We start from the raw sequence: 21,891 nt of genomic DNA, 5'->3' as shown, positions 1-21,891 counted from the left end.
ATGTGACTTAAGAACAGTGATAAGAATGTGGAACCCCGTTTTGAGACTTTGCCATCTTGTTCAAAGGTACATTCCCGGTAGCTAACAAACAATGTGTTGGGCACAAAAGAGATGCTCAGTAGATGTTTGTGAATTAAAGATGAATGAATGACTTAACAAATGAATTAGTGAGAAGAAAAGGAAAAAGAGCAGAAGGGAAGGAGAAAGGGAGAGAGACAGAAATTGAGAAAGAATACAAGCGATGAAGCAAGAGCTCATAATGTTTGAGTAAAGCATTCCTAAAAAAAGGGGAATCTGAAATGTTTAGGATTGCTGATGAGAATAAGCAATGAAGAATATACCATGCGGAGTAAAGTGAAAGTATAATATATGTGGAAAAATTATTAAGAGAGATTGAGTCAGCATACCAGAGGAAAAAAATGTAGTAATGAGGTAGAGAAGTTAAAAGAAGGAGAGGAGAAAGACCCAGGGACCTCTCATTGGAGGGCAACACTCTTTTTAGTGAAATAGACCTTGAGGAATTATCCTGAGGGACTAGGCTCAGATTTATCAAAACTGAGGTTTTGGTCGGGCCTGGTGGCTCATGCCTGTAACCCCAGCACTTTGGGAGGCTGAGGCGAGTGGATCACGAGGTCAGAAGATCTAGCATCCTGGACAACATGGTGAAACCACATGTTTACTAAAAATACAAAAATTAGCTGGGCGTGGTGGCACACACCTTTAATTCCAGCTACTTGGGATGCTGAGGCAGGAGTATTGCTTAAACCTGGAACGTGGAGGTTGCAGTGAGCTGAGATCACGCCACTGCACTACAGCCTGGCAACAGAGAGAGACTCCTTCTCAAAAATCAAAACAAAACAAAACAAAACACCAATAAGGTTTCCTAAAGCTTTTGGTCATTATAAGGTGTGTACCATGTGTAACTGCAGAATTATCTTAATTCTTAAGAAGGTCAACCCTACATTGAATTATTTTTGGATTGATATGGAAGATGAAACAGTGGTTTATTTTTCTTCCTTGATAGTTCATTTTTCACAATGATTCTGTAAATACATGGCTAGGATTTCCTGATCTTTCTGAGGTGTGTTTTTTCCTTTCATCTCCATGACTCTGTTTTAAATTGCAAAATATTTGAGACCTCAGCAGAATATTTTGCAAGAAGCATTTCACTGTGCTCAAATATTTTCAGTTTCCAGGTACTTTCTATAAAATATTTGAGATCTCATTTTGTTCAAGAAATTTAGAGCATTATTTCATTATATCTTAAGATACCATTATCAGAAGAAGCACATATTACAAATGTTTGGGAAAGTGAATGCTATAAGTGAAGACAGATCTGACATGAAAGCTTTTTTATCCCAGTCTTCTGATTTTGTTTGACAAATCATACCATCTCTCTGCTAGAAGGTCAATGAATAGAAGACAATATACTTGGGAGCTACTGGTTTCAAGAAAACTCCTTTTTCTGGTGTGAAATTTCATGCCAGAAATAGTTTGGGGTCATCCCAATCCCTTTCTTCCAATATTATGGAGAATACAGATTTTACAAAATGGATTACCTATTTTGGTAGTTTTGCACAGTAAAACAATAGTAATAAAGAAAGCATTCAATGGTGGTGTCAGCATCTAATAGTGTGTCATAGATGATGGTCTGGGCTAGGAAAGTAACCAGTTGCCTATTACTGATAGGAAACTTTTCAGAAAAGAAAACATACTGAAATTGTCCTGAAGAGTATGGCATCTGCCACTTCTTTGAGTTGTTTGGCTCCTTCTCAAATCCAGGGCATTACTTTACAGTTATCACTAATAGGAACATGTGTTTTCCCTCTAGGTCCATCTTCAAACTGCCTTCAGATTTGAGAGTAAACATTACTGATCTCATAAGCATACAGTCTAGTCTCCAGATCGTGAGTGTGTGGACAAACCAGAGAGTAGCCTCTTGACTCTGGAATTCAAAATGCCATTGCTGTCAATCAAGATGTTTACAAAATTGAAGGAGAATGATATCTAAACTAGGAATTTGTTAAATAAAGATTCATTTAGAGGTTTTGACTGTGTTATCTCAGGCATGTAAATAATGTATAAAACCATATGACAGAGAGATATCAGACACTGGGATATCTGAAAGCAGCATTTCATCATATTATTTTTTTGTTTCAACAGTGAAGGCAATTATCTGCTAATCATACCTAAGCCTCAGAGTATCATTGTAGTTTTTCTTTCCAATGATAGTTTGAAAATGCCTGTCCCAAAATAATTAAAGAAAAAAAAAGTCTCTGAAACTACTTAGTGGTTTTTAATGGGTCACATCTTTCTCTCTCTTCCATTTTCCCTACCCACTTTCCCACTTGCTACAAACAATTCATGGTCTGTATTCTCAAGAAGCTCACAGACCACTGGAGGAGATCAACTCACAGAAGACACCTGAAGGGTGTGATAAAGAAGGTGCTATCACATGGAGGAGCATAGAGTCCTATGACAATGTTAAAGCAGGAACATGTTCCATTAGAGAATTCTTGAGGTCAAGAAAGGAGCATGTTGCAGATGAGACTTGGCATAGAATCCAGACCTTAAAGGACCATAGGTATTAGTCAAAAGTTTGGATTTTTAGTCCAAAGAAATGGAAGAGCTATGAGAGGGTTTTAATTTAGAGAGTGACATGAGCAAATGTGCATTTAGAAGGATAAATCTGGCAGCACTGTAGAGAAAGATCAGCTAAGAGGCAATTGCATTAATTTAGCCAAGAAGTGATGAGCACCTAAACCAAAGCAGAGCAGTAGAGATGGAGAGAAAGGGATTAAGCTGAACTCTGCATTCAAATTCCTGGTTCTTATAAGAAACAAAAATTAATAGTGTATGAGTAGTCACAGATTTTACCTTTCTCCTTCATCATAAATTGAGAAAATGGCCACTGAAGAAGGAAATAGAGAAGAATGTCATTAAATAGTATCAGCCATGCTGTCACTTAAGAAACCTGTGAATTATTCTTGAACTATTCCCAAACATAGATGTGTACATTCATTTATTTAATTAATACTTACTGGTTACTCCTTTGGGCCAAACACTGTTCCAGTCATTGGAAATATAAGACAAACAAGGCCCAATTAAGTTCTGCCTAAATATACCCATAATTTTTCAAGTTCTCTAGATCTCCACTGCTGGCTCACAGATCCTCTTCTCCCTCACTTCTCTCTTCATCTGATGAAGTCTTACTCATGATCTGCATCAGCTGAAAAGCCACTTCCTCCCAGGGGACTTCCCAGCCCTCCCATGGTTGTTGGGGCCCCAGGACTTGTTCTTCCATGACACCTGCCTTGCACTTCCTCTGAGAGAACATCTGACCACATGGCGCTGAAATCATAGGGGTTCAAGAGTCTGTGATTTTCTGAGAACTCTGACCACTCCGCTCTGTGTATAAAAATAAAAATTATACCTTTAGAAAGCAAAACCAGTTATTATACTTTAAATTGGCATTAAGTTAATGCCTTCTGCTCAGGAAGTTCAAGGCCATTATATGTTATCATTCTATATTTCTAGTTTCTGCTTCTAGGTTGAAAAAAATGAGCCACATATGGTTAGCTAAACTCATTTCTAAAAACTTGGCATGTTCTCAAACCATATTCAAAGCTTATGTCAGTTTTGAAGACACAAATAAAATATCTTTTCCAGAACTTCTCCTCCTCTGGTTGAATTTTTGGAAAAGATCTCCCACGATGTGAACTTCTGTAAACTGTATTCTAAGCTCAAACTGAATATTATGATTTATTTTCCATATACCCTCTCTTCTTTAAGCCATGACACTTCAAGGAGTAGAAGAATCTTATGTATAGAAATGAGGAATGTTTTAATTTTAGACTCTAAAGTACCGTAGATAATAACATATGTTAATCTTAAAAGCACTTGTCATGTTTTAAGTAAAAATAAGTCTCTTAAAGATGTTCTATAAAATTTGTTCTGGCTTTAATAAGCCTTATACTTCTGTCCTGCCTCTTTAGAAACTCAGAAATGAAGAAAAGGAACTTTGCTAGAGGTTAAAAAAAATTCTCTACTTCCCTCTGTAACCTCTTTACTTTGTTATAACTAAGCATCACATTAAGGGCAGCAATACTAATCTCAAACTCTTGATGATAGCACTTTTTGATAAGTTGTGTTCTTATTTTTCAAGCATTGCTTCCTAGGCATGATTACCCTAGGCTCTAACATTCATAAAAATCTTAAATTATCATGGTTTCTGATGGAGATGACCATAAAATCCATTCAATAGATTTGCCCAACACTGTAATTATGTCCAACTGATAATTACGGCTTTTTCCTTGATTTTTTATTTACTATCTGGATTTGGAACTATATTGCATGACAATACTATTGAAACCCACTTACAAAAATAAGCAAAATGTATTTATATGATTAGAGTATGTTTTCCTTCATGGTGCTCTAGGGTGGAAACTTATTACAAATGCCTATTTGAAGACTGGGAACAGAAAGATAAAAATTGATACAGAGTTAGATAAATCAGGAAGGAAGGGGAGGTAAATTAATATTTGTCCAGTCTCTCGTCATGGTACACTCAGGCTTCCGTGGTAAATAACACAGACATTTATTTCACACAGTTCCGGAAGCTGAAGTCCAAGATTAAGCAGATGGTAGATTCAGCATCTGGTGAGGTCCTCCTTCCTGGTTCTTTGATAGCCGTTTTCTCTCTGTGTCCTCACATCATAGAAGGGGTGAGAAACCTCTCTGGGGTTTCTTTAATAAGGGCCCTAATTTCATTCAAAGGGGTTTTGCCCCCAAGACTTAACCTCCCAAAGTCTCCATCTGCAAATGCTATCACACTGGGGATTAAGTTTCAACACATGAATTTGACGTGGGGGAGCAGGAGGAATAAACATTCAGTCTATAGCACCTGTACTTGTATCAGTCACCTTGCTAAGTTATTTTCAAATGTTTTATCTCATTTTACTTTATAATAACCCTGGAAAGTGTTTCTTCCATTATAAAGATAAGCGTAATTGAAGTTGATAAAGTATATGTCTTCTACCTGTAATTAGATAGCTAGTAAATAAGTTGTTTAGTTACACATCTCAAATTCTAAGATACTGAATTTTGGCAGAGGTGAAATCTACCAAGGAGAAAAAACATATCTGATGTTTAAAATACATCATTTTAGGCCAGGTGCGGTAGTTCACACCTGTAATCCCAGCACTTTGGGAGGCCGAGGCAGGCGAACCACAAGGTCAAGAGTTTGAGACCAGCCTGGCCGACATGGTGAAATCTCGTCTCTACTAAAAATACAAAAATTAGCTGGGCATGGTGCCCTGTGCCTGTAATCCCAGCTACTCAGGAGGCTGAGGGAGGAGAATTGCTTGAACCTGGGAGGCGGAGGTGGTAGTGAGACAAGATTGCGTTACTGCACTCCAGCCTGGTGACAGAGCAAGACTCTGTCTTGAACAAATAAATAAATAAGAATATCATTTTAAGGTATAATATCCGGAACTAATAGAAATTGAGTCTTTTCTCTTTGGAATAGTTTTTTGTTTGTTTGTTTTTTTGTTTTGCTTGCCATTTTATTTTGTTTTTCTATAACAGTCCATCACAGCAGTTAATAAAAAGATGTGTAAAAATCCCATTTTTAACACTTGACCTTCATATCCAAGAAGTATCAATAAACAGCCAGACACAGGAAATTAATGTCTGAAAAAAACTAGGAGAGTTAAAACATTAGGTGCATAAAAGTAGAAAATAGATATCATTGAGGATATGAAGTGGTGAAAATGAGTGTTTGAGCCTAAAGCAAAAAATCCACAAATTATGGTTTTGAATGAGCAAATATGGCTCCAGGAAGACATTAAGGGTAATGATGAGCGAACAATTTGGAAGAAAATATGAACACGGTTTAATTTTACTGAAGCCAAATTTTCATATCAAAGTATACTGCCTGATTTAAAAACTATATATGGGCCAAACATATAAAACAGTTAATTATTTTTAGTCATAGTGTTAAAAAGGATTTTTTCAAATAATAAAGAAGTGGGATGCATTCATTTCCTGTGTTGTATCATCCTCAGTCTGTCCCTGACACCAGTTGCATTTTCCGATGAAAGTTAGCCAATTGCTTTTATTTAGTAACTACTGTCTACAAATTATTATACTGGTGCATTTAGGACTTTTCCCAATACAGTTGTCAGGAAACCCAAATATATTTGTCTTCAACAAAATGGAATTTAGTAGTTGACATACCTGAACAGTTCTGGGGTTATTCTAGCTGCAGACATAGCTATAGCCAGGTTTTCTTCAATGCCTGGAGACCTGGTCCCACTTATTGTCCTTCACGATGGGAAGAAGAATGAAGCAGATGCAGACTTCTAGCCAGTGTGGCTTCATGCCTGCCCTGGGTTCACTGATTGGACCACTTTTGCCAGTTCCTAAAATAGTCACAGTGGCCAGGGGGATCTATCATTTTTTTTAGCTCAGATTGAGCAATATGCTGGACTGAAAGAGAGAGAGGGGGGAAAAAAAGCTTCCCTACAAGAACTTCCAATGCAAAGATAAGGGAGAACGCATCCCTGGGAAGCAAAAGTGAAATATGTACACAAAATTTTCTAATTAATCCTTCTACTAGGCTATCTCCAAAGTGGACTTATTTCCTTTATTCATTTTTCCTTCATAAAACAAATATGTGCTAGTGACTAGAGTGACGAGCAAGGAGACAGAATGCCTGCTCTTATGAATCTGGGGGGTAAGTGAATGTGACCAGCCATTTGTACTCAAGGCCAATGGGGCTCTGGAGAGTGTGTGAATATGATAAATTGTATTTATCTCCAAAGTGGACTTATTTCCTTTATTCATTTTTCCTTCATAAAACAAATATGTGCTAGTGACTAGAGTGACGAGCAAGGAGACAGAATGCCTGCTCTTATGAATCTGGGGGGTAAGTGAATGTGACCAGCCATTTGTACTCAAGGCCAATGGGGCTCTGGAGAGTGTGTGAATATGATAAATTGTATGACAAGTTCTATCTGCCAAAACTCAAAGCAGATATAACTAATTATGCCTCTCTCTTAAAAGTCTGATTTTAAGTTGAGGAATATTCCTTGTCAAATAGGAGAAGGAGTTACTTATGGCTCTTTCGATGCCCAATTTCCATGAGCACAGCTCAGCCTAAAAAGGCCATTATGCTGGAGCGGGAATCCTTCTGATATGATGGGCCGGCGTACATTCAGTGGGCAGCACAAGGTGAGCATCTGGCTTTAAGCATCTAAACAGAAGTCAATAGGGAGGCAGCATAAAATATAAGCTTTTTAAGTCATACTTTTAATGAAGAAAGTCTAAATATTAGTTTCTTTCTACTCATGCATAGTGAAATGCCCTCATAAAAGATTCCAAGAGTTAACAGGTAACAGTGGCCCACCTGCCCACAGGCAAATTGCATTCTCTTCTTTACAGCGGTGACCACCACCATTTCCCTTTTAGATGTTCCTCCATTTAATGAATGGTTGAATGTGCCCATTCCCTAATGCTAGATGAACAAATCTTTTTGAAAATTTAACAGAAGTTTGCAAAGGTTTGCAAAAGTAGAAATATACTGGAGTATGAATCAGTTTTAGAGATGGGCTTTTGAGCTCAGGTCCAAACTATCACTACAGAAAATAAATATTCAAGCAAGCGAACTCCTAAGCAACCCTTCCATTTGTATCTCAAATTTCTAGTTGTGCTTGAAAGAGGATCAATATTTTTATCCACTTATCTGTCAGTCATTATCTGTCTATCAATCCACATCATTATCATCATCATTATCTATCTGGAGTGGGATTATATTTTTCTCAGTGCTTAGCAAAGAAAACTCTACTACAAAATATTGACATGTTTGCTTCAAAACTGCATGCAGAAGCAACACCCCTGTCACTTTTAAAGATGACATCTCACCTCAGCAGCTCACCTTTCTCAGGGGTTGTGTTTTCGTCTTCCAAAGGAAGCAGTTCTCATAAGGAAACACACAACATTAATGCTGGTGGATTTCAAGAAGACAGCATGACAAGGAACAAACCATGCTGATTAGCATTGTCAGAGCAGTTTTGAAGTGTTGTTTTGTACATTTCTTTATCAGTCCTGATCAGTAAGTGCTTTGAAAAACTGATGCAAGTATTTAAGAAAGTTAACAACACGAGGGGTACAGTTGCCTAGATTATCTTGATACCTTGAGTTAAATGTAGGATTTTATTTTGACTTTCTTTGTGTGAAGTTTTTTGAGGTTACGTGGTACCATATGGCATGCTTTACAGGCATGGCCTTACAATGCAAATGATTATCCCATAAGCAAAATCCAGTAAGAAAAGACTTACATAAATGTAGGAATTTTAAGGCTAGAATTATTGACTGCATATTATATATCAGACTGTGCTAAGTACTTCATATGCAGTATATCAGGTAAATTTAATACCAGTTTGATGGGGCTAATGCTGCTGTTAAACAACTAATGAAATGGCCGCAGGGATTCAGTAGCTAATGATATACAGGTGCTAAATAATGGCCCTGGGATAGAGTCTGTAACTCCATGATTCCAGTGCACAAATGTCCAGGGCTGTCTACTAGCCAATAACTTGTTTGGCAGAAATATTTACAAATATTGCATCAATTACTTCTTGAAAAAGAACCCTCCTTGATTTAGATAATATTTTACACTTTGTGTTTTGTGATGGAATAGCTAACCAAGAGAGAAGTAGATCTCACAACATTGCCTTCATTATATGAGAAAAAGCATACTTGTTTAAATTCAGGATTATGAAACCTGTTTTTATTTTTATAACATGAGATGTGTCAGGCTTAATCTATCTTGAGTGTTGGAGTCTCATTGCAACAAGACTCTGCTTTCTTTAGCCCACATAACTTTCACTTCCAGCCAAGTATTCCTATAGTGCAGTTAGCTTCTAACTCCCCAAGCCTTATTTAAATGCTCAGTCTGAAGCAGGAGAATGACCTATTTTCACAGGCATTCCTTATTTCTGGGGTCTTCCACTTGCTGTGATGCCTTCTCTTTCCTTGCTTCTTTGGTTTCTGAATGCCAGAGGTTGTATAATTGTTCCCAAGTATGTCAGCTCAGGTGTCCCGGGAAGCAGACACCAAGACAGAGTCAGAAGTCTGAGAGGTTTATTGGGAAGAATGCCTGTAAGAGAGAAAGAAGGAGGAAGCAGGAAGAGGCGGGACAACCTCAGATCATAATGTAGGTCTAGCACCTGTAGTTAAAGGAGACAGGGAGGAAAACAATTGAATGGGAAGATCATCAGACTGTGATGTAGTTATGGGAAGGAAGGTCTTCACCAGTGCAATAGGGAAAGCCGGCCATAAAGATTGCCCCATTCTGGGAAGAAGTAACCAGGTGTAACACCTCATTGTGCTCATCCATTGTCTAGAAGCTGCCCACGAACAACACAGCCTCGACTAAAATGTTGCACCAGATTTGGAAAACGGCAGCTGGCCATTGTCAGCTGACTGCTGTCCTCAGAGGAGGTTCTCTCTTGAGAGACTTCTGAGCCACACACCCCCACAGCTGCCACGGTTCACTCCCTAGACTCAGCTGATGTCCTTCTCCTGCAGTCTTGGGGAACAGTTCTCTTCTGGCTCCATCTGGCTCTTCCTGAGGGGAAACTTAGGAGGGTGCAGTTAGTGAGATAAACTATAGCCCTCATCACTGTAGTCTGTGTGGGAGCTATGACTGGCTCTCATCATCTCCCTCCTCCATCATTCATCCTAAACTCACCTCACCTTCAGGAAACACTTCCGCTTGTCTCAGTGGCCTACTTGGTAGCAAGACTAATCTCTCTTTCATGAGAAGTTGGAGCCCCTGGTAATCATAACCTTTCTGGGCCAAGTTTGCTGCAGGTGACCTTTCAAAGTCACATTTGGGCAAGACAGTATCAAGAGGCACCCAAGTGGATAATACGTACTTCTCTCTGCCCCATTGCATAAAAGCAGCCTTACCTCCTGCTGACCAGGATCAAGGACTTTGTTTTGTTTGTTTGCTTTAGAGACAAGGTCTTGCTCTGTCTTCCAGGCTTGAGTGCAGTGGCACAATCGTAGCTCACTGCAGCCCTGAACTCCTGCGCTCAAGCAAACCTCCCACCTCAGTGTCCTGAGTGTCTGGGACTACAGGTGCACACTACCATGCTTAGCTTCTTCTTATCTGTTACTCACTACACAAGGGGTGTTCAAACTGCCAAAGGGGCAGCTATAAGTTGTTTTTCAGTGGGACCCTTGCTGTGTCTTCTAGAGAGAGTGTGCCTCCTTTGGGGACCTGGACCTTTTAACTCTGTAGAGTCCATAGTTACATAGTTAATAGGGATTCAAAACATAAAGTACTCCAATGGGTTATTGTTATCTTGTCAGCTGGCTTCATTCCTCATGGCAAGTGCTCTCTTGAAGAGAGATCTCAGTTGCATACCATCACAGCTACCAGGTATTTGATCTACCTGTATGAGGAATAGGCATCCCCATGTATTGCCATATGACTTTCCTGTTGGAGGAGAATATGTCCCTAGGCCACTGACCTCAAGCTTGATCATAAGACTGGTTTTAGTCAGTGGAGAGTGGTGGAAAGATTATAAGCCACATCTGAGCAAAAGCCAGGAGAGACATTGTATAAGTTAGTTGGTGTTTTTTCCTCTCTGCCAGGAGAAAAAGTCTCAACGGGGCTAGATCCTGGGATGAAGTTATGTGAAATAGAGCTACCGTTGATGTGCATTAATACAAGCAAGAAACAAACCTATGTCACTGAAAATCATTAGGGACTGGGGACTGTTTGTTACTGCAGGATAACCTAATAAGATCTGTCTAATAGGTTGCATATTTTCTCATTCGTGATACTTCGCCTGGTATTTGCCTCTTCCCCATTGCTTCTAATTGATGTATCTGTTCATTAATGGCTCTAATTATTGTTCTTAATATTTCTGGGGGGTTCTCAATTTGCTGCATTAGAAACATCTGGATATAGTTTTAAAAACATGAACTCCTCATGTATACCTACAGAGATTCTGATTCAACATGTATGATTCAATCATTGCCTTCATATGGAGTCTGGGAATATGTATATTTAAAGGTTCCTAGCAAATTCAGAAACTAGTTGTATGATGAATTCCATAATCTTCAATTTGCTTTGGACTAATAATCTTTCCTGGTCTCTTGAACCTAGATGTATCATCACCTTTACTATTTGTCCTTAGCCTTGACTTGAACAACGGTCTTTGCATCCAAATTATTTTTTGTCGCATTTCTTCATCTTGCATTTACAGCCTGGTCAAACTAAACTTGGAATGGTACCTGCTAGTGTTTGAAGCATGCATTGAATTTCTCTTGAAAGAAATGTTAATATGTGTGTGTGTGTGTGTGTGTGTGTGTAAAAGGACATATATGAACCAAAGCAGATAGAGTTAGATTAAGTTGTTTTGTGCTGATAAGAAAGATAATGCTGAAATGAAACAGCAGAGTAAATTATCAGTCCGGGAAAAGGTTCAGACTCCATTTAGGTCAAAAGTAACCGAGAAATTGCTGATACGATTATTTTAGTAACTCTCATAAATGCCCATGTGCATTAACACATGCATAAATTTCCTCAGGTGGCTGTGTTACCAGGAATGGGATGACTGGCTAAATAAATCCTTAAAGCACCTTTTGTGCAGTGATGCAACAGAAATGAACAAAAGATGTTAGAAAAAAAATAACTGAAAACAAAGTTAGATTTCATCAAGTATATCACCTATGAGAAAGATCAAAGCGACAATCATCACAAACTGAAGATAGACCTTTCCATACCAAGACTGCCCCTCACATCCACTACCCCCTAGCCTTCCTCAAATTCTTTATCATTTTTCACAAACTTCTCTGTTTGGATAAGCTTCTAGTTTATGTCTTTATTGCTGTTCTTTAAGTACCACACACACACACAAACACACACACACACACACACACACAGAGAAAATAAAACACAAGCACTGCACCGTCTGCACCGTCTTGGGATACTTTTAGCTGAGATGTGAACACTGCCCCTTAGCCATCACGTGGACTCCATTCACGCTTCTGGATACTGTTGCTCTTTAGCGCACTGAAATTCCAGCCACCTTTATTGCAAAGATGGTACTCAGTGCTTAGTATCTGAATATCAATTGAAAATATTCAGAAAATATACATATGACATGTTTTGGGTTGAGTGGCAGGTTGTCATTGTTATTAAAGGCCAGAATCAAGAATCTAATGTACTTGTTAAATTCTTCTCAGCTTTATCTCCAGTGGACATGTAATTGTCATAAGTCTCCAGTTGAAGAAGGGAAAAAAATCTCATTTTTCATTATTGTTCCAACTGGAATGTTAAAATTATAACAAACATTATAATAATATGAAAGATATAAAATTCCATCATGTTATGAAGGCAGAGACAGCTAAAATTTGTTTTATTAAAGATCTGAATAAACTTAGATGCCTTGAAAGGTAGACTGAACAAGCTTCCAAAATTCATATACTCAGAGGCATTTTTTACCATTCAAACATATCTAAGAAAATCAGTCAAATATTTTGTAATGATGTTTTAAAAAAATTGTATTTACTCTTGGTGAATGAACTTCATAGATAGAAAAAACTCTAGAAAAATCTTCCTTTTAAAAGTTTACATTCACGTTTGTGTCCCTTTTCTTCATAAAGGAGTCACTATTTCTTCATAGCATAGACAGAGGCCCAAGAGTCATTTCCTAAATAATTGGCTGAATTTCAAAATTAGAGGGGATTTCTTATATTGTAATATTTTTGATCAAATTTTCCTATGTAAAACTTAAGAACCTTAAATTTGGAAACTTTGCATACCCAGAATCCTTATGAAGTATTTAGAATCATCTCAGGATCAAATGATATTTAAACTACACCTCTTTACTCAATGGTGCTGTTTTGTTCTGTGTGTCTAATTTCTTAGTAGAACTGTGTCTAATGTAACTGAAGATTCTGGAGGACTGAGAGAGGTTGACAATACTTTGACCAATTTAAGCAAATATTATCTCCTCCCTCCTTTCTTCCTCCTTCCCTCTCTGCCTCTCTTCCTTTCTTCTTCCCTTCTCTTTTTCTTTCCCTCTTTCCTTCCTTCCTTTCTCTTTTCCTGCCCTCCCTTTTCCCTTCTCCCATTTCCTTCTCTTTTTACTTCGTCTTTCTTTTTATTTTCCTTTTCCTTCTTTCTTTTTCTTTCGTTTTTTCTCCATCTTTCTTTCTCTTTCTTTCATTCTTTTCTTTCTTTCTTTCCCTTTATTATTGTTTGTTTCATTTTCTCCAACATATTAGGCAGATAAAAGCAGGAATGGTTTTGATGAAGTGGACAAGAGTCTCAAGTGCTGACCACTAGAACTGAATTACATGGCAAAGGAATCTATGAGTCATTGTCATGGAATCCTTGTTTACATTTTAAGCCACTGATAAGATTTCCCCCAAAGTAAAAATAAAGTGATTGAAGATAAGTGTGCTATGCAGTATTTTTTCTTTCCTTTGGGAAAAACAAAATTTAACACGTTAGTTAGAATGCTTTCCTGCTACTTGAGTTTGTTTCAAAAGGCAGCCTTTCACCAGACTAAAATGAAGATTTGAAATTTCCCTATTAGAAATATGCTCACGTGTATGATCTTGTAAATACCGGCTCCTTTTATCTTCATGTTTTCTTGGTCTGCTTTCTTTTACAGCATAGGTGGAGAAGTAGGGCGAGGCCACGAAGGGAGTTACGTGGGCAAACATTTCCGCATGGGATTCATGACAATGCCTGCTCCTCAGGACAGACTTCCTCATCCTTGCTCCAGTGGCTTTTCTGTGAGATCACAGTCCCTGCACTCGGTTGGGGGCACAGATGATGACAGCAGCTGTGGCTCACGGAGACAACCACCCCCCAAGCCCAAGCGGGACCCCAGCACCAAGCTGAGCACCTCATCAGAGACTGTCAGCAGCACAGCAGCCAGTAAGAGTGGGAAACCCCCCGAGAGGACTGAAGGTAAAACACGCCATGCCCACATCACCTAGAAATCTCTTTCAGGTAGTGTGTTCAGGTCAGCATACCCAGGAGCAACTGCCTTCCTCACTGGGCCACGTAATTCTGCCTCCAACACCCTGAAGTCTCAGAAAAGAAGAACTGAGGGGAAGGTTATTTATTTTTGTGTTGTCAAATTTCCAGAAAAATGTGTTTCTGATGGTTCAGAAAGGGAAGGCAATATATGAGGTTTTTTCTAATCCTTTAAAGCTCCAAATTATTCAAAAATTATTTTTCCCAGAAATATATCTAAAATTTATATTTTCTTATATTATTTGTACAATTAAAGGTATTATTCTTTGATTATTAGGTAAGCATTTTAATGCAGACAAATATTAAGAAGGAAAGGCTTGTAATCTTGTCTTTGAGAAATAATCATTTTCAGCATTTTGGTGGATTTCTTCCCAGTGGATATGAATTTATGTGTTTATGTGTGTATGTGTGTGCACACTATAATCTTAGACTGCACTTTACGTCTCCAATTTTTACCTTTACCTGTCTGTGTCTTTTCTCAGCTATGAAATATACAAATCAAATATAGCCTAACTTCCTTGCTGGTCTATGACTATAAGTTACATTAACACCAGATCTCACCAGCTCTACAGGCCTTACGTAATTAGTAGCGTCTCAGCTTCTCTGAGTTACTCTTGAGAACTCTTTGTGGGAAAGCAGCCTTAAGTGTGCCTTGACACGACTTGGTCATTTGGGGCTGCTATAACAAAATGCCATAGCCTGGGTGGTGTATAAGCAGCAGAACTTTATTTCTCACAGTTCTGGGGGCTGGAAGCCTGAGAGCTCTGTTGGGGTCCTCCTGCTGGTTGTATCCTCAAAGGGCAGAAAGGCCTCGCTGGCCTCTTCTTAGGAGGGTGCTAATCCCATTCATGATGACACTACTCTCCTTCCCTTTCTACCTCCAAATACAATCATTGTGGGATTAAAGTTTCAACATTCTAATTTGGGAGAGTGGGGTGCACAAACTTTCAGCTCATTGTACAGGCACATTCAGATCTTTACATGGCAATTGTGGAAAACACTTCAAGGTTCCCAATGCTGCCAGTGACCAGTTCGAGTGAGGAGTTCCAGCAGGTCCCAGAGCTTCTCTTCTGCCCCACTCTCCTTTCTCCACAGCAAGCTTCTCTGAGGCCCTAGGGTACCAGGTATCACCATAGTTTGCAGCAGAGAGCAACATCAGCTAGGCAGTGTTCATTGTCACATGGGCTCCCCAGTCCCTCATGAAAGTTCCCTGGACTTCTGGCCTAATCTTTCCATAGATTCTCATATGGAGTCCATGAGATCAGACACCTATGAGGCACATGCCATTTCTTCCATCCTTGTCTCTCCTTTCTCCCTCATTGGTGCCTAGGTGCCTGTAGCCAAAAACAACCAATATCTTCAGTCATATTGAATAACACCAATAAATGCCTGGAGATGGAGTCAGTCCATAAATTCTACAAAAATACCTCCTGTGGCTTCAGTTTTTCCTACTATATATATGCAAAAAAAGCCAAGCATGTAAGCAAATGTTGCTAAGGCACACATGTGAATAATATGTATCTGATTGCATATCTGCAAAATTGACAACATAGTGCATAGAGTCTTGTGTTTTGTATTTTTACTTATTCTATTGTAGCTATTTTCCATGGTGTGCAACTTGTCGAGAAACAACTTTTACAGAGAGAAGTATACAGCACAGTAATTTAATTATCATCTTGTTGATGAATACTCAGATTGGTTCTGTTTGGCAGCTACAATGCATAGTACTGGAATGAACATTCGTGTGTGTGTGTGTGTGTGTGTGTGTGTGTGTAAAACTCAGTTATTCCTCTGCCTTCTTAGAGTGTTAAACGTTTGATTCTTTTTCTCATGAGTAGGTCCTTCAACTTGTGACACATCCCTGCTTTTAGAAACAATGTGTTCATAGGTGTTTAGTTAACTCAGTAGTACACTAAAAGACCCCAGAGGCCTAAGTTTTGCAAATTTTAAATGTTGTTCATAGGTTTCCTTGATACATGGTGCTTTTCATTTCTCATTATTTTCTGTGATTCTCTGTGCAGAAGTCACCACTCACTGACTTCTACTGCCAGAAAACTACATAATAAATTCTGTTAGATTGTTTGCAAGAGAAAATGACTGATTTAAGAAAGTGATCTCTGAAAGATGGGAGGCATGAATGCAGCTGGGAATAATTTAAGAATAAAGGGGAATAAAAGAACCACCCATACAGAGAAGAGAGATGAGAGAGACAAAGTAGCCAGTAAGGGATGTGTTATCAACGTCATGCTGGCAGAAACATTTCTGAAAAGAGTGTAAAATATGCACCTCAGAAAAGCCCCTTCGTGGAGGGGGAGCTGGACTAGAGTGAAAGTATGGGGAAAATCATGATTACTGTCCCACAGAAAAGAAATTTGAGTGACAATTCACTTGTCTTAAAAATAGAAGGGATTGCTGGGCGCGGTGGCTCACGCCTGTAATCCCAGCACTTTGGGAGGCCGAGGCGGGTGGATCACGAGGTCAAGAGATCGAGACCATCCTGGTAAGCATGGTGAAACCCCTTCTCTACTAAAAATACAAAAAATTAGCTGGGCATGGTGGCGCGTGCCTGTAATCCCAGCTACTCAGGAGGCTGAGGCAGGAGAATTGCCTGAACCCAGGAGGCAGAGGTTGCAGTGAGCCGAGATCACACCATTGCACTCCAGCCCGGGTAACAAGAGCAAAACTCTGTCTCAAAAAAAAAAAAAAAAAAAAGGTAGAAGGGATTCCCATTCATTTGAGATGTTTCATAGCTAGTTCCTGGGGCAGAGAGTCTGATAATTCTCTTTCAGATGCCTTCACCATCCTAGGATGGTGGGCTCCCAGGGTCTACCTGTCAAACAGAAGGCAGCAGCTCAACAAGCTTTATTTCTTCTGAAGACAAAAAAGCAGATGTGGTTAAACTGCAGCAGCAAAGACTTGGTTAGACTTGGAAAAAATACTTGCTGGGTAGTGAGCTCATTAAACACCAACTCCAAATCCAACATTTCTCCACAAAAAGGAGCTCTGAGGACAGACGGAGAAACCCTCAGCTGCAATGGATCTTTGAGGGTGTTCAGTGGGTGACCTAAGTTATTAGGACCCAGTGCAGAAATGGTAGACTTCCACAGAAAAGTGATTCTTCATGGGAATTCTACTTTCTTTTCAGAACACTTAATAAAATGGCAATTGCAATAGTAGATAACATGCAAATCTCTTCTACCAAGTTATGACCTCTAATAGCATTGAGACAGGGCACTGTTCAGGAATGGGGAAAAAATCTAGAGTCCAAATGCATGTGTACATATGTGTGTACTCAAAGTCAAAAATATTAATATATAAATATGTAGACTGTTCTTTTATGAACTTTCAGTACTGTATAATTGTGTGACAACTGGAGTTCATTACAGAACATATGTTTTCTTTACAATTTTTCTAGTTATCAACAGTATAACAAAGATATAAAAAATGACTTTTTAAATCTTAGCATGTCTTTTCTTTTCACATTAAATGCCAGCAAAATCAAAATATTGATTCAGTGGCATTAGAATGATTACTGTGGTAACCAGCTTCTATTTAAGTAAGGGATTATGACTTCCCTGTGGATAAAAGTAAAAAGAATTGGACTTTACAAAATGGCTTTTCAGAGTAGAAAAAAATAAAACTGATGAGCAGAAACAAACAAACAAAAAATCACATAAGAAAAATACAATTTAGTGTTTAAAAATTTTAACTCTGTCACTTAAAAATATGTATTTACTATTCTATTTTCAGATTATCTCCAATAGTAATACCTTTAACAAATGTGTACAGCAGTTAGCATAAGCTAGCAATCAGTATACTATAAACATTTTAATTACCCCTTTTTATTGCTTCATTGTGGTTCCTGCTTCTTTTGAGGAAAGATTAGATGATATAAAAGTGGTTAAGAAGAATGAGTGGGGCCGGGCGCGGTGGCTCACGCCTGTAATCCCAGCACTTTGGGAGGCCGAGGTGGGTGGATCACGAGGTCAAGAGATCGAGACCATCCTGGTCAACATGGTGAAACCCCGTCTCTACTAAAAATACAAAAAATTAGCTGGGTACGGTGGTGCGTGCCTGTAATCCCAGCTACTCAGGAGGCTGAGGCAGGAGAATTGCCTGAACCCAGGAGGTGGAGGTTGCGGTGAGCCGAGATTGCGCCATTGCACTCCAGCCTGGGTAACAAGAGCGAAACTCCGTCTCAAAAAAAAAAAAACAAAAAAAAAAAAAGAAGAATGAGTGAGAGGCCCTGTGAACTGTGTCTCATGTGTGATCCAGAAAAAGGAGAGAGTGTGCAACCTCACATTGGTTATTCCCATTCCTCAGGTAAACACACAGCCGATTCCTTGATAATGTCATTGTTAGAAATGCTGCCTAGTTTGGGCAAAAGAGACTACTTAGGATCAATAGGCAAACATTGACTTTAGGCAAGTGATCCAACAGGACTATTCCTTTGCCTTTAACATGATTGTGAATAAATGAAAAATTGGTCAGAACCTGCATCCCTCACAGCTTTATGACAACCTAGTGAACTACTGCCAGTGATTGTGCATGGTACAAAGAAGGTGTCATACAAACAGAGCTTAATACCATTGAATCACCACTTCTAATAGGCCCGAATAACATGAAATTTTGGTCTGGTACAGCACATGTATTAAAAACAAAGAGGAAAAGAAAAAAGATGCACATCCACTTCACATGTTAGAGCCATAAAAGTTTTACATCTAGCTATTACCAAAATATGAGAGAGAAGCACTAGAAAAGACAACCCTTATAGACTGTTCAAAATACCCTTATACACCAGGGAAAAGACTACCCTTATACACTGTTGATAGGCATTAAGATAGCCATTATGAAATAGTGAACAGAGCAACAATTTAAATAGGACTACCATATGATCCAGCAATCCCACTACTGAGTATATTTCCAAAGGAAATAAAACCAGTATGTTGAAGAGATATCTTTACTCTCATGTTTATTGCAGCAATATTCCCAACAGCCAAGATATGGAATCAACCTCAGTGCCCATTAACAGATGAACAGATAAAGAAAATGTGACACACACACACACACACACACACACACACACACACACACACAAGCATACTATTCAACCATAAAAAGGAATAAAATCCTGACATTTTTGGCAACATGGATGGTCCTGGAGGATACTATGTAAAATGAAATTAGCCAAGCACAGAAAGACAGATACTGCTTGATCTTACATGTAAAGAGTAAAAAAGTTAAACCTATAGACGTAAAGAGTAGCATGGTGATCACTAGGGTCTAGGGGAAGGGTGGGTGAAAATATTGGCCAAAGGATATAACGTTTCAGTTAGAAGAAATAAGTTCAAAACATCTACTGTACAGCATGGTGACTACAGTTAATAACAACGTACTGTATTCAGCATCCTTAAGAGATTTTGAATTCTCACTACAAAAAAATGGTATGTGAGCTAATATATAAACTAGCTCAATGTAGCCATTATACAATGTATACATGTTTCAAAATAACATACATGGCAAATATATACAATTTTTGTCAATTAAAAATAAACAGGCCAGGCATGGTGAGTTACGCCTATAATCCCAGCACTTTGGGAGACAAAGACAGGTGGATCATTTGTGATCAGGAGTTCGAGACCAGCCTGGCCAACATGGTGAATCCCCAGCTGTACAAAAAATGCAAAAACTATCCAGGTATGCAGGCAGGAACCTGTAATCCCAGTTAGTCGGAAAGCTGAAGCAGAATTGCTTGAACACAAGAGGCAGAGTTTGCGGTGAGCTGAGATTGCGCCACTGCACTACAGCCTGGGTGACAGAGTGAGACTCTGTCTCAAAAATAAATAAAATAAAATTAGGGAAAAGAAGCAAAAATTACACAATGCCCCAAATAAACAGAAAACTATTCCTCAGGTATAATAACCTTTTAAAAATATTATGGCGTTAAGAAGTATTCCCTAGGCAAAATAATCTTTTAATAACATTGTGACATTAATAAGTGTTCCCAAGGCATAATAATCTTTTAATATTGTGACATTAACATAGTATTTAGTATAAAGAATATTCTATTAACCTTTAATTATCTCTACATTTTAAAGTCTTTACAAGAATCAGCTAAGTGTTCCTGTTTTCCATTTGTTAGGAACTCTTAAATTATTTTCAAATTTCTTTATGATAAAATTTCATGACTATCTCTTTATAAAACAATGAAGAAGTACTTTTGAATTGGGATAGTTCTCCTGATTTCTGACTTTATGTTTTAGACACGTTTAGTAGAGTCATGTCTTTGACAGCAAAAATTGGGATACCTGCTACAATATTTGCAGTCATGATTGTTGTTAAATCTTGGAATGTGTGGTTGAGCCAGAACCAAGTGAAGCTGAAGTTTGTTATAAGTCACTGCCTTAAAAATAGACACAAACTCTTTTTTAAGTATTACCAGAAAGGGTAATTTAGAGCCTTTAATGATGTTGTTTTTATGCCTCCATTTAATCAGAAAATACTTTGAGTGTCCACCCTGTTCTATTGGGATCCAGCTCCAGCAACAAAGAGAACACAAGTGGTTCTTTCACTCATGTTACTTGCAAACAATTTTGGTTCTACTTCCCCAGCACAGCCTATTTTACTCTATCTAGGTCACAGAGCCAGCAACGAGTTAAAGGAACAATTTCTAGAAACCAGAAAATCTGGCATGACAACCATGTGCCCTTCGTTCATGTAATCAGGTGTTTATCTAGGGAAGAAACAATTTAACACATTTTAATAGTGTGCTTTTTCCTACAAAGCACGTCTGTTGATTATGGCTGTTTGGTGTTGACCAACTTAAAGAAGCCAGAATTTTATTTCCTTCCAAGGTAAAACTTTATAAACAACGTGGCAACAGTTGAAAAAGGAGTGGAAACAAGTTGAGTGTGTTTATCTCGGGAAACTTACAGGTTTCCCAGATTAGAATCCTAGTTTGAGAACTTAAGTCAGCACCAGTCAGGGCCAGCCACATATTTGATTTTGCTCTCTCAGTTCCTAGTGCAGATCTGTGACACTTGTAAGTGGCCATAATATTTTTTAAAAGACTATTCCTGGAAGTCCTCACAAAAGCAGTCACACAAATAATATAAATAAATAAATAAAAGGCATCCAAACTGGAAAAAAGAAAGTCAAATTATCCCTTCTCACTAATGATTTGATCTTATACCTAGAAAAACCTAATGATACCACAAAAGAAAACCCCCTTATATTTGATAAGTGAATCCAGTAAAGTTCCAGGATATGAAATTGACATTCAGAAATCAATACCATTTTATATACCAATAATAATCTAGCTGAGGACCAATTCAAAAAGTCAATCCCATTTATAATAGCTATAAAAATATCTAGGAATATATTTCACCAAGGTGGTGAAACATCTCTATAGGGACAACTACAAAATATTGACGAAAGAAATCATAGATGACACAATGCAAAAAGATCCATGCTTAAGGACTGGAAAAATCGGTATGATTAAAATGACCACGTTGTCTAAAGCAATCCAGAGATTCAACACAATCCGTATCAAATTACCAATGTCATTTTTCACATAATGAATAAAATTCACATGAAACCATAAAAAAAGAAGCCTGAATACTCAAAGCAATCCTAAACAAAAAGAACAAAGCAAAGGTGGGGGAATCACATTATTATCTGACTTCAAATTATACTACAAGGCTACTGTAATCAAGACAGCATGGTACTGGCATAAAAATAAACATATAAGTCAATGGAATGGAATAGAGAACCCAGGAATAAAGCCACATACCTATAACCAACTGATCTTTGAAAGAGTT

General features: G+C 38.3%; 1 protein-coding gene across 1 annotated transcript in view; it reads left to right on the top strand.

Annotated features, from left to right (window-relative positions):
* NYAP2 (neuronal tyrosine-phosphorylated phosphoinositide-3-kinase adaptor 2) overlaps positions 1–21,891 on the top strand; it is a 290,472-nt gene that overhangs the window by 97,660 nt on the left and 170,921 nt on the right. Inside the window, 1 exon segment of the mRNA XM_064372927.1 lies at positions 13,701–14,002. Within this exon segment, the coding sequence (XP_064228997.1) occupies positions 13,701–14,002 (302 nt within the window).

Source organism: Aotus nancymaae, unplaced genomic scaffold (genome assembly GCF_030222135.1).
Source record: "Aotus nancymaae isolate 86718 unplaced genomic scaffold, 86718_ANA_hifiasm-v0.15.2.pri h1tg000008l, whole genome shotgun sequence".
Classification (NCBI taxonomy): Eukaryota; Metazoa; Chordata; class Mammalia; order Primates; family Aotidae; genus Aotus; species Aotus nancymaae.
This window is presented reverse-complemented; position numbering and strand designations above follow the sequence as displayed.